The sequence below is a fragment of the Gallus gallus genome, chromosome 6 (assembly GCF_016699485.2).
Source record: "Gallus gallus isolate bGalGal1 chromosome 6, bGalGal1.mat.broiler.GRCg7b, whole genome shotgun sequence".
Classification (NCBI taxonomy): Eukaryota; Metazoa; Chordata; class Aves; order Galliformes; family Phasianidae; genus Gallus; species Gallus gallus.
The window spans coordinates 28,282,179-28,295,625 of NC_052537.1; the positions used below are offsets into that span (position 1 = coordinate 28,282,179).

The 13,447-nt window shown below is 40.4% G+C and overlaps 1 protein-coding gene across 2 annotated transcripts in view; it reads right to left on the reverse strand.

Annotated features, from left to right (window-relative positions):
* NRAP (nebulin-related anchoring protein) overlaps window positions 1-7,937 on the reverse strand; it is a 45,613-nt gene extending 37,676 nt beyond the window's left edge. Inside the window, exons 1-8 of one of the 2 annotated variants that reach the window (XM_004942280.5) lie at window positions 7,682-7,937; window positions 7,327-7,421; window positions 6,552-6,630; window positions 4,164-4,268; window positions 3,548-3,652; window positions 2,516-2,623; window positions 1,586-1,690; window positions 855-962 (exon numbers count right to left, since the gene is read on the reverse strand). In XM_004942280.5, the coding sequence (XP_004942337.1) occupies window positions 855-962; window positions 1,586-1,690; window positions 2,516-2,623; window positions 3,548-3,652; window positions 4,164-4,268; window positions 6,552-6,630; window positions 7,327-7,421; window positions 7,682-7,753 (777 nt within the window). In that variant the 5' untranslated portion in view covers window positions 7,754-7,937. Of the gene's footprint in view, window positions 1-854; window positions 963-1,585; window positions 1,691-2,515; window positions 2,624-3,547; window positions 3,653-4,163; window positions 4,269-6,542; window positions 6,631-7,326; window positions 7,422-7,681 lie in introns of both variants that reach the window. The other variant, XM_003641526.6, reaches the window with a different exon arrangement.
* Between the last annotated feature and the right edge of the window lie 5,510 nt (window positions 7,938-13,447).

Genomic DNA, 13,447 nt, shown 5'->3' on the forward strand with positions numbered 1-13,447 from the left:
AGTTAGCACAATATATTGTCTTATCCAACAAATAGAGCTTTACTTTCACCCTCCAACGACAAAACACAATTGATTGTGTATTCTGAAGCAATACTGATATCCTTTTACAGTGCTTTTTAAGGATTACAGGGATGTTGTGGTTTTGCTCTGTTTGGAAAGGAAAAGGAAGCCAATGAAGATCAGTATATCCAGGAGTTTAACAAACACACACATACAAAAGATTACAAGTAAAATTAGTAGAATAGAAAGCAATTGTTTATATACATATTCCTATATCAAACATATGCACATACATGTGCATCTGTGTGTATAAATATATAAAATTGGTGTTCAAGAAGCTTGCTTCTTTGGCTCATGTAAGCCTCATCCTGAAATGGTGCACAAGAGACAACGAGCTGCAAGGATTCACTGGGAGCATGGTAAGCCATGGCAAAGCAGAACCCTGACTACACAGCCCTCCCCTGATATAAGGCCACCAATGGGTATTGTGGCTGTTCTGTAAGCTAGAACTGCTCTTCAGCCCTTCTAATTGATATGTGGTTGGGCAGAATGAAATCAAAAGACCTTCAGTTGACTCTTTGTTTTCCTTCTACCTACCATGCAACAGGAGGCTGGGTAAAGGGGAGAATTTTGCCCACAGAAATCCACAGTGTTTATTCACAAATAAAAAGATATTCTCTTTGTGCATAAAACTCAACTTTATTCCTTAAAAAGAAAACAATTTTGTTTACAAAGTGCACTGCTACTGTAAATCCCCACTGCTCATGAAATTCCTGCCAGTAAGCATTTTAATCCAAATTTTCTGTAAGAATTTCATTTTCTTTCCAAAAAGATACTCTGCTCTGGACACTTACATCACTGGCTAATTCATTTGCTCTCTTGGCAATTTGATAAGCTGGAGTGATCATAGCAGGAAAGCTGCCTTTCCCTCTCTGTTCTTCAAAGTCTTCAGTGTATTTCAACTGTAAAAGCAAACAAACAAAATAGAACAAAAACAGAACAAACAACAGAAATAAACAAACGAAACAAACAGGGCTGATCAGAGAAATGTATCTTGGTTACACGCATAATCAGGTCTTAAAGTTACAAAGTCCAGCATTCAGTTGCCGTCAACTGCCAAACTGTCTAGATCTACCACCTCTGCATATATGCTTTGCAATGCTATCACACACCTTCTGCAGGACCTTTGTGCCTCATTCAGAGTGTAGAATGCATCACAGTTGTTTAAAAAAACAAATGCTAACATTGTCTGAAAGACGCCTGCTCCATTTCTATTAGTGCCTTCTCTGCCTTGCATGGCACCCAGTTGCTGGATACAGAGCAGACTGTTTCTCTGCCTTCAGTTCTGACAGCCAAGTGCCATAACATCCTAAAACTGAGCACAGTCTTGGTATCTAGAAGCATTAGCATTAAATGGTAAAATATTGTAATGGTAAAATCAAGTATCTGTAAAGACACATACATTCAAAGTATTAAGTTTTTACTTTATGTTCATATTTGCAAGTGATTTATGAATATCTTAAGAGTCACTGTCTTTTGACTCCAAGAGTCAAAAATGAATCAACCTATATTTTTTTCCACTTACATCACTTGCAAGCTGCCCTCCAGCCTTTGCGTGAAGTATATCTGGAGTGTCTACAACAGAGGTGAACTTTGAAACTCTCTCTTCATGTCCCCGCCTATATTCCACCTGGGGGAAGGATACGTATATAAAATACATATTACAAGCAAGAAGTAGCAAATATATTTTTTCTCTCAGAAAGTATCAGTAGAAAGTGAGCAGCAATAGTAAAGAGATTCCCCACAGCAGAGTCGAGTCTTAGGCATACTGAACTCTCCATTTGCTTAAAGTGAATGCTGGAAGGAGACAGAAGTGGCCCTGGATAATGAAAGTTTTCAATGATACTAAATCTATGTGAGCCACACATTTGATCAAAATATTACAAGAACAGACACTACTAAGATCATACTGCAGTAACAATACAGACAATACAGATAGAAAAACAATGTAATGCCTTAAAATCATTTGTTCAGGATTTATTTTTACTTGATCACTTTCCGTTGAATTATTTTTATGGAAAGGCAATTTTGTGTGTATATATGATCTAATTTAGCTTGTAAATGAATTAAGTTCAATATTAACAGTATTTAATTTCATATAATAAAGACGGTGGAAAAGATCAGAAGATGAGGAAAAAAAAGATGAATAAAGCCACCAAATGAAAATAAAAGCAATGAAGTAAATGCTTTGGAGTGCTCATGATCTTATTCAGGTTGTAATATATTACTGAAAAAGTTGCTTTATCTTCCAGGAAATGTTTGTATTGTCATTTATCTTATATGACTATTTTTCTCAAAGCAAGTAGTTTGTTAATAGTGTTTCTTGCATCACATTTGAGTTTTATTTTGTAGAATTATGTTCATCACAGAATATACTGTCTAAAGAGAATGGCCTAAACCCAGGATTCTCCATCTTCAGGAAGTCTAATACATGATTAAAAAAGCTAACACTTACATTACTGCTTAGTTGAGTGGCTCTCTTAGCCACCTGATAACCTGGAGTGATCATAGCAGGAAAGCTGCCTTTGCCTTGACGCAGCTCATATTCTTCTGTATATTGGAGCTGCAAAATTAACATTTTGGTTTTGTTACTCCAAAGGAACATACTGTAGTTTAATATGATTACTCTTTTAGCATCTCCTTCCCGAAGGTCTGCAGCTTATACCATGTAAGTTTGTTAGGTAGAACTCTGTCCTACTCCCAAAATCAAACAAATAAAGGACAAAAAAAAAAAAAAAAAACAACAACAAAAAAACCCAACCAATCAACCAACATTCCACTTTCATATCTATTATCCATGGTTAGTTTTCTGTGTTAGTTAGGGCACTAACCCATTGTAATGGGTTAGTCATAATTTAGAGACAGTCATATTTTAGAATTTATTTTCCCCTATAAAGGAAAGACAGTTGATGAAAGTTCTACTCCATGAAAAATAACACATGCTTTACATCATAAGTTCTGCTTTAGAGAGGAATTACTAAGTACTAGATAAAGATATAATCAAGGTCAGGTTATCTTTGATCAATAGCTGAAGTGCATCTCTGTTACATAAATACAGAAATGTTGCCTGTCCTGAAAATCACACAACATTGTTCTGTGACTAATTAGTCACATGGCTAAATACTGTTAATGATGGAAGTAGAACCATAGAAAAGCTTGAATTTAGAGGGGTTGCAAGAGAATCATCAAGTCCAACTTCTGGCTCCACACAGAGCAACCCATAATTCCAACCCTATGTCTGAGAGTGTGGTCCAAGCTCTTCTTGAACTCTGGCAGACTTGGGGCCATGACCAATGCCCTGGGGAGTCTATTTCAGTGCTTGACCACTCTTCCAGTGAAGAACGTTTTCCTAATATCCAATCCAAACCTCCCCTGATGCAGCCGTAAGTATGTCAGTATTTCTTTTGGTAGCATCTTACTGAAGGTTTGACTTTGATGCACTTTTCAGCCATGAAACTGAACCTATTTCATATGTCAGTGCACTTACATCATTCAGATTCTTCTGTGCCTGAGTTACTGTGACCATCTGAGGATCTGGCATGTTTCCCGAGTACCATGACGTTCCCCCCTCATAGGCAGCGTAGTAAGCATTCTACAAAACAAAAATTAAGTAACTACTAATCTGTATCCTTGTTTTAAAACGCGAGCAGATGGTCTGACAGGAAGAAATGAAAACACACAATGCTGTGGAAGCATAATTTACCCTCCGATAGCATACAGCATAAGGCCTCCACATACCTTCAGAATGCCAGACATCAATGTGTCAGGACATAGGATCCTAGATTGATACCCAAATAATTCCCCTGGGAATCAGACCACTTGTTGTGAAGCTTCAGTGTCAGTTGAAAAGAAACATGTTGGTATGTCAGTACAGGCAACAGTCTAATTGCTAGGTAGGTACGCTCGTCCTCTCCCAGCTTTTGGTTCTTGCACCCTAAGCTACAGTCCAGCTACGTAGCCACAAATAGCTCAGCCAAATAAGAAGCATTTGGCTTTTTTAGCATTGGAAAGCTGTGAGTAAACCTGTAACGTTCAGGACTGCCAAGGGAAAACTTTGTTCTCCTGTAGGCTTTAGGCTTGGAGACTTGAGGGTTAGTTCTTACCTGGCTGGACAGATGTTGGGCTTTATAAGCAGCTTCAATGTCTCTGGACCTCACATCCCACTGAAAGGCAGATTTGAATTGCTCACTCTCTTCTCGATACTTTACCTACAAAAAAATTAACTTGGTATTAGTAGCATGTTGGTACAGACTAAACACATCACTCCCAGGAGGAGAAGGGAGACAAACAAGGTCAATGCAGTCTTAGTCCACAGTGGTATGGAATCTGCAGGAACTGCAGCTACCAAAGAGTAATGCAAATCAAAGCAACAAAAGCAGTGCTGTTCCCACAGCAAGATTGGATTTAGTTTTAAGGTCAAAGCTCTGTTTTGTAGCCCACACAACAAGCTTCTACCTAACACTGGTTCTATTATTAAGCTGCACATCTGCAAAGGAATGGTATATTAGACCTGAAATTTGACATGAAGCTCTAAAAGAATAATCTAGTCTTTAGATAACAGCTTTTGGGGGAAAAAAATCTATGACCTCTATAATCCTGAAGAACTTTTAAGCAGAACATACCAATGCAGTATTAGATGAAATAACAATTTCCTGGTGAGCAATTCACCAACTGTGTAAACGCAAGGGGATACTATATTTAGTCCTGGGCCATTGTTTTCCTCTTGTTACTTTTATCATGACAGCATACCAGAAATCCAACTGAAATCACACCTCTACTACATAACAACATATTCTACATATGCAAAAAAATAACAGCCATTGTACTGAAGAGTGCAAGAACTAAAATGACTTGACAGAAGAGACGCTCAGCATGTGCACAGTTATCTTCAACTTATAAATTAAGAGATTAATGATTTGTCTACAATACAGAATTTCTGTGTAGGGAGAAGCAGCTGAATTTTTATCTCTATATTCACTCACATGAAAAGAGTATGATGGAAATGAAGAAATGCTTTTTCTGGTTAAGTTTAAAAATAAGAAAAAAAATGCAGTAGCAATTGAAGCAACTTAGTACCACTTTATACATTTACCAATGAAATGGTGTTCCTACATGCAAAATTTCTACAGAAGTGCTCCCTTCAAGTAAGTACTGCACAATCAGCTTCTTTACTACCCTGAGCAATTTTCTCTCTGGAGCAGAACCTCATTACGTGATTGAAAAGGACAGAAGGTGCTTGAGGTGTTAAAAAAAAGGGGAGGTGGGGGGGGTGGGAAATGATCTTCGAGCTATAATTTGTCTGGTGTATATATTCACATGCACTGCAAGTATCTGTGTCATATCATGCCTAAAACCAGAAATAGAACCTACAATAATCCCAAACTCATTCCTGACCAGATCTGTCACACACGGCTTAAAGGGTGGCAGTCACTGCTGAAAAAGTGGCTGCCTCTGATGTTGCCAAACCTGATGCATAATAATAATGCATACAAATGATAAAGATAGAGCATCTCATAAAAGTCATTAATAGTGCTTCCACTTTGTATGGCTAACACGGAAAAACAGAATAACGCAGGTGCGCTGTAAGTAATGAAACTGACTTCTTTTATTAACGTCTAATCACATTTAAACACATTGGTTTTCTTACTAAATACGGTTTTGCAATCAGCAGTACGACTTTAGAGTACTGAAAGACATGGCATAGAACTGAGGTTGCAAACAATTATGGGCTGATTTCGTGTTTCTTGCTTTATACAAGTTGATAGGCGTGTAAGTTTGAAACAAACACACCTGGAGGAAAACAATGCAAGGCAGAGCAGTGATGCTCGGCAAGAAAGAAGACTTGGAGCACCTCTAGAGGTTCAGTGGTGCACAGCAGCCTTCTGCAGTAGCTGCACTTAAACGGGAGCAGAAAGCTGCGCCATCCATAACGTTCTAGCAAAATATTTGCAGCAAAGCATGCAAAGCTCCCCACGCTTTGTGCTGCCTCGCAAAAATGAGACATCAGCTCGGATCTTCCAGAAATACTGGACGAAGTATTGATGAGAACTTTTGCCTAGCTCTGACTGAGATAGACCTGTTTGTTTGTTTCGTGGCATTCGGTATCAGTTTCAGATGAGATCATAAAACAAGTAGGTCACTCTTGTTTCAAACAGCTGTGTAACCCCCCCAGCTTAGTTACTAAGTTTGCATGCTGGGGGCAGTATCCCCTGCAGCTTATGCAAACAACACTTCCATCTGGATTGCCAGACATGGTATATAAGAATCTGCCATCCATTTTTCCTTTCAAAAGTATTGTTTGGTTTCTTATGAATGAAAGAGTTCTAAAAATTACGATTCAAACCTGGGCTGAAGTTTTTACTGCTCTTGAAGAGTACAGAAGGCTAAATACAGAATACAGACTTGGATTTTTACAACAAGACCTAAACGTGGTATCCAAATTTTAATCAGAGCCCAACACTTTTGGCCCTCAAGCTCCTTACCTCACTTACCACTTCCGATAGTTTTTTGGCATTCAAATTTATTGGTGTCTCAAATATGCTTGTGAAGGCATTGTTTTTTGGGTTGTGCCTAAGAAAGGAAGCACAAAAGGATTTGAGGAACGTACCAGACAGCCCACAAGAAAGGTTCTCTTTGAGCACTTGAAAACAATATCAGCCTTCACCCCTCCCTGCACATAACTTTTCCCCCACTCAAACACAGATCTCAGATTACATTCAAGTTATTATTGTATGGAGAAGGTGCCTAGAGCAAAATTAATTTTAATGATCATCATATCAATGCTGTGTTTCTAATAACAAAAGAGAATAATAGAATAAAAAACAACTGTCATCTCTCCCTTTTCTGCTGACAAATTTGACAGGAACTGATCATTATAAAATAAAAACTTCCGAGAACAAACCAACTCCAAAATCTGCATTTTATACATTTTCCTGATGATTAACTCAACCTTGTTAACTCTTAACCACTGATTTCAAAAGCACTGAATTTTATGGTTGGGTTCATTTCCTTCCCGAAATTCTGAAATGGAACCTAATTTGGCATCTTTGAACATGCTGAACAAATGAGGAAGCCTTATCTTTAACAGGAGTTTCTCACCACTGTTGAACCACTTAAATGCAAAGATATGCACTCAGGCTCTAATAATACATTATTACACATCACATTGGAACAGACTGAGTCTAAATGGAGATCCTCTATTTCATTGGGATTACTTGACAACATTTAAAAATAAAATATAATAAAAACCAAAGGAAACAAACTTACACTTGACAGTAAGGCTTTTTCTCATGGCTAACAAAGTTGTTTACTGTTAACATCATCTTGCACACTTCACAGTGAAAACAGGCTTTATGCCACGTCTGGAAATACCACAAAAGAGAAACCAAACAGACATTATTTGTATTTCATTATTATTCCATTCAGTTTCATTTTTCAGTATTGACCCCTTCCACCCAGATCATGAACCTGAAGAATTCCCCTTCAAATACACGCTTAACTCATTTCAGATCTGATCCCAGTTACGAGTTAAGAACTTCTGGAACCAAGAGATCTGCGCTGTGTTAAAAGTGCCAATCTATACATTTATTACAGTCCAAAATAATAAAGAAAAAGAACTGACCTGATCTATACAGTTAATCTTCTCAGCAGGGTAAACCCCATAGCCACATCTAGCACACGGCTGCACATTCATCTTGAAATCCACGGAGTGAAAAATATATAGGTTTATACAAAAGGTTCAAAGAGTATGAAAGTGACTTTTTGGCCTGCGCAAAGCACGCTCTAGACACTCCAGTCAGGGCCTTTTGCCGTGGTCAATGGCTCCCATTAAAGCTCTGAATTGAAGTCTGTTGCTCCGTTTCCTGACCTTCTGTTTCAAAGTCAGCTGCAGGCTGGCTTTTAAAGCTGCCAGTTAGTAAGAGCAGTTATTTTGGCAACTGTGTCAGTGCGTAAGGGAGGGTAGCAATATCTTTCTCTAAATAGAAGAATGAACTCACGGAATCGAATCATGTCCATGTGAACGTTAGGATCTGATCATTTCATATTTCAGTTTTGTTCTAAAGCCTGTTGTCGTAAGCCCAGGGGGAAGATAAAAGCCTACACAGCAGCAATTCATCAGTCACCGCTCACCCTGACGCACAGCCAATGACTTCATGTAGGGTTGCTCTGGAGTGTTGTATTAGGAGGCACCACCAAAGCAGCAGGCCAGAGATGGGTTTGGAGCATCCTGGCCCTTTGTTATGCCTGGAAGAGGTACATTCATTCTCCATCACTATCTTGTCAACCATCACTCCAGATATAGGACACGCAGCAACGTGGGCCTCTTATCTCAAAGAGCTCTAAATGTAGTGGGGTGCAAACCCAAACATCTATCCCCAATAGATAAAAACATCAGAAAGGAGCAATTTACTGATGGAATGAACGAGGCAGCTATTTAAGAGTGTCCACAAAGTGCAGGCTGGCACAGATCTGAGTATAAAAATTGCTGATAACACTATTTAAGAGTCATTATGTTTGACATTAGGATTCGGACAAATTATTAGGGTTGTCAAGTCTACTCTGTACAAAAAAAGTTACTAAATTTTACCAGCTACAAATGATCAGGATTTGAGATTTCCATCTCAGCTGATCATAACACCTGCACTTGCAGGGCTATTTGCAGCCCTGGGTCATAAAAGTCTTCTCAGTCATCCATGCATCTGTACCAGTTCCTCTATCTGCAGTAGTTCTGGGATATAGCCAAGCATTTTCCTTCTACTGAAATCTCAAAAAAATAAAAAATAAAAAAAAATAAAAAGGAATCAAAATCATTTCTGTCTAAAGCCTCTGGGTATGCTTAAAGAGCCTCCTATTCAAGAGATGGGGATACACTGTTCTGCTTAACCTATGCCTGAATGCTGACAATGTACTGGCACAAGGTGCTGTCAACAACTGGCATGCTGAAAATAGACACTAATCTGATGAGCAACAGGTATGGCACAAAGTCCTGCGAGCACTTAAGGCTGCTCAAAAGAGGTGATTAATATGAACACACAGACACTTCTATTTTCTTTAAAAATATATGGTTACAGAATAAAACTTGCACTACAATTACTGCTGTGTTTCCTCACGCTATTCCTTTGGGAACTGGGAGCAATCTTACGTTGACTATATTATATCACTGTAATATTTATAACACGCACACCTGCGAACCTAAATAATGTGGTGGTCTTCCAGTTTCCTTTTTCATACACCTTTTCATGCTTTTTCAAACTGCCATTATGTTTATATTAGTGACAGCTATTAGGGTCATGGTGGCCAGGCTGTCTCTTCTTTATTTAGCACTGGGCACGCTACCAGCTGCTGCCTCTTTGTGTCTACCTACTCCAAGAGTCAATTTATCATTTATTTTCTAGGTAACCCTTGTTTTGATCCCACACAAGGAACAAAGATGTATGTCCTCCTTCTCTCTCAGCACATTCCTGAGATGAGCGCAGAGAGGTGCTGAAAACAGCCCATCCCCAAACCAAAAAGACTTCAACCAGGAGCCATTTTAACACTGAGGATCTGGACAGGACTCCAGGATGCACTGTGCACCCCGTGTTCCTTCCAAGCCAAGAGGCTCATCACAGCTAGGTTTCACAAATAGAACTTACTTCATTTCAAGAGGGACAGAGCATGGTTGTTTCTTTTCACCAGAACACAGATTACCAACTTGGCTGAAAGTCAGCCAATGTTTTTCAAGTTCTCCTTCTTCTCCTAGGTTACAGCATACCCTAAAAGAGAAGTAGGGTAAGTAACAACATCCTGTGCAACAACATCCTTCCCAGCAACGTCTGTTCCAAGCCACACTATTTTCCCTCACATCCATACTGTCCCAGTTCTGCTGGAACCTATTGAAGACTTTCCCATTCCTGAGTGCCTCAAAACCATCCTGTTTTACAGACTGTGCTTCACCACTCTGGATTAAAACCAGAATTGCTATCAGAAAAGGGAGTTTATTGAAAAAACAAGCATTGTACGGTGTCATTACAAAGTACATGCTCCATTTTGATCATGCAAGGAATTAAATCACAAAACCAGTGCAAGTTTGTTATCTTGACAAATCTTAGCAAGACATTTTTTCTTCAGTTAAAAGCTCATTGTGGCTTTTTTCCTCCCTTAGTAGGGCCCCATAAAGGCTTTTTGATATCAGTGAAAATCTTAAAAGGCTTTACTTAACAGTAGAACCTTAATCAATGTGGTTTAAAAGTACCGCAGTTACATACAAAGTACAAGGAGACAGTACCTTGAAAGTGCAAATTAGTAGGAAGAAACATTGTTACCTCTCCAAGCACCTTTTATTCATTGAATTAACTGCATAGAAAATTTACAGCATGCCTGCATCGAGAATCTGAATCTAAAAGCACACTCTAGTCACACAAAATAACCTCTTAACAGACATTCAAGTCAGGGCCGCCTTCCCTGTCATTCCTGAATAGCAGCTGTGCCCTTCCAGCCGCTTGAATAGCGGGGAGCTGGGCTCTACAAATCCTGGCAACCACATCTTCCCTCTATTTGCAAAAATAGAAATGAGAAAGGTGCTGTTCCACCACACAGACTGGGGGTACTATCCGCTGCTAAAAGCGGCCTGTAGAAATTCAGACGTGAGCCCAACTTCATCATAATCTTCTCTAACCACGTAGCTAATTAGATACCTGGGCTCACAGCATTTTATTTGTGTTAATCAGATTCAGCACAGTAGCAAACACTGCTTCCAAAAAATATCATAAGTTGGAAAATATTTATCAGGACATGAAGAAACACAGCTATGGGACTGCTTTGCAAATGTGTACAGTAGGCTTTTGCATTTTTTGCTGTTTCGGAAACCAACAAACAACTGTTTACATTTCCCGACTTATGCTTACATTTTCCCTTTGTTCCCAATGTCTGGAAAGCTGAACAGCTGGGAGATTTTGCAAACATTGCCAAAGAGCAAGAGAAAGTGAGAGCGGGAATAGAGAGAAATGGGAAAAAAAGAATCAGAAGGACAAAAAGGCAGAGCAGAGAAAGAAATGTTGAGGATGTAGCTCAACTTAAATTGAAAGTCTGAAGAAAACTGTGCAAAGCATGCACAGAACAGCCCGTGTAGACAATGTCCACATTGTCCAAATATTCCCATTTAACATGCATAGAATCCCAACAGCTGTAACTTAGGAGGGAACATCCTGAGAGTCACTCAAGTTCTTCCACCTGGAAGTACCCTCGCCTCTGCCTCGCAGGTCACAGCAAAGCCCCCTCCTGGTTTGCACAGATGTTGTGCAGAACGTAGCACAGTTATTATTCCAGACAGGTACTATTTCGTTGCCTCAAGCCTTCTAGTTTGTACCTGCCATCTACCTTTCAATTTCCCAAAGGCATGCTGCATTGTCATCCTGCAGCTGCTTACATGGCGGTTAAACATTTCTTTTCTACAATGCAAATATCCAGCCAAAGGCTTCCTTATTAATGTTTTTAGAGAGCAGAGTGAGTCTCCAGGGATAGGAGGAGGAATGCTGATGCATCACATTGCTGGCTCTTCCTCCTGCCCAGTAATGCATATGGCCAGCTACGCAATAGTATACATGAGAAAATGTTTCCTTCCTGACCCCTCTTCAGGTAGCAATCACTCTATGCCCTGAAGAAAGATACTTCCTTTTACTTATGTATTTTCTAATTTCTCCCTTACTCATCACGGAAAAACAATAAGATTTTCTGAAATATCTAGCACCTCATTCTCCACTGAAATATTAAATTACCATGCAATTAAGAAAGCTTTTGCAGCACATTGAGGAACCACGCTGATCGAGCTGTAGATGTTCCCTGTTCACCCTGATCAGGTGACCTTTTAAGGTTCCTTCAAACTCAAACAATTCTGTGAAACACAATACTATTTTTTCAATAGCACTGCAATGACTTCTAGAACTGAGATATTTTTAGATATGCCAATTTGGCCATGAGGACCAGATGACAATACATAAACATTTTCATTGATATAGGAAACCACAGATGGCATACCATATCTGGAGTTCCAAGGTAACACACACGCACACATCACCAGGAAAGGGTATTTGGATGTCCAGGAGCCAGTGCCAGTCATTGCTGGTTATGCCATTGTCCTGATCAAAGGACTGGAGCATCACTCTTAGGAAGAAAGGTTAATGGAGTTGGGCTTGTTTAGCTTGGAGAAGGCTCGTGGGAGACCTCACAGTGTCCTTCCAGTACTTGAAGGGAGCTTATAAGCAGGAGTGGAACCAAAGTTTTACATGATCTGGAAGAGATAGGACCAGGGGCAAAGGCTTTAAACTGACGGGGGAGAAAATTAGGTTAGATATTAGGCAGAAATTCTTCACTCAGAAGGTGGTGGTGGTGAGGCCCTGGCACAGGCTGCCCAGAGAAGCTGTGCATGCCCCATCCCTAGAGGCATCAGGGTGAGGTTGGTTGGAGCCCTGGGCAGCTTGGCTGGTGGGTGGTAACCCTGCCCATGGCAGGGGGTTTGGAACTCAATGTTCTTTAAGGTCCCATCCAACCTAAGCCATTCTATGATTCTACAACTCTCTCCCACCTCACCTCTCCACACATTTACTTGAAGATCCACACATTTCTATCTCCTCCGTCGTCCTTAAAGATCTATTACAGACTTGGAAACGGCAGTGGTTTCTCGAAAAGCAGCAGCTAACAGATGGCACGAGAGGAGCCGTGGGACTCCGTTAGAGCTTAATTTTCAGCAGCAAGCTTTGGCTCTGTCTCCAACCAGGACCTACAGGCGTAATCCCACAGAGCGGAGATGGGCCCGGCAGCAGCGCACAGACGCTTGGCGAGAGCCACGAGCAGCTCAGACACCGCTCGCTCACATCGAAGCGGTGACCTGTCGAGAAGCAAAGGGCTGTTTGTTACAAAGCCTGTGTTTTGTGCCAATTATGAGGCAGTTACACTGAAAAATGTCTCTTTGATGTGGATCTCTTCAGGTAGTGAATGTTAAACACCGCACGCCGCTGGGTAGGTGTATGATTTTTGCAGGATCGGAGCCCGCATCCAGGAGTAATTAGCAAGACTGTGCCAATCTCCAGCCCCGTGCACTGAACTGCTGGGCCCGATGCAACGGCTGCACAGTGGGGTATCATAATTAGCAGAGATGCAACACAGTGAATAATTGGAAAGATAAGGAAATGCCACTGAAGTTTATATAAGGGGAAAAAATTTCCTTAGATCTAGACAATCTCGCGCCGCCATCAAACTTCAGGCTCCTCTTTCGAGGGGGTGTGACGGAGCGCTGCTGTTAAAAAGCAGCAATTTTCTCTTCGTTGGGATGAAGCTGCGATGGGGGGGATACTCAGCCCCTTCGCGGGGAGCGGAGCGGGAGGAGCAGCGCCTCCCTTTTAGCCCCGGG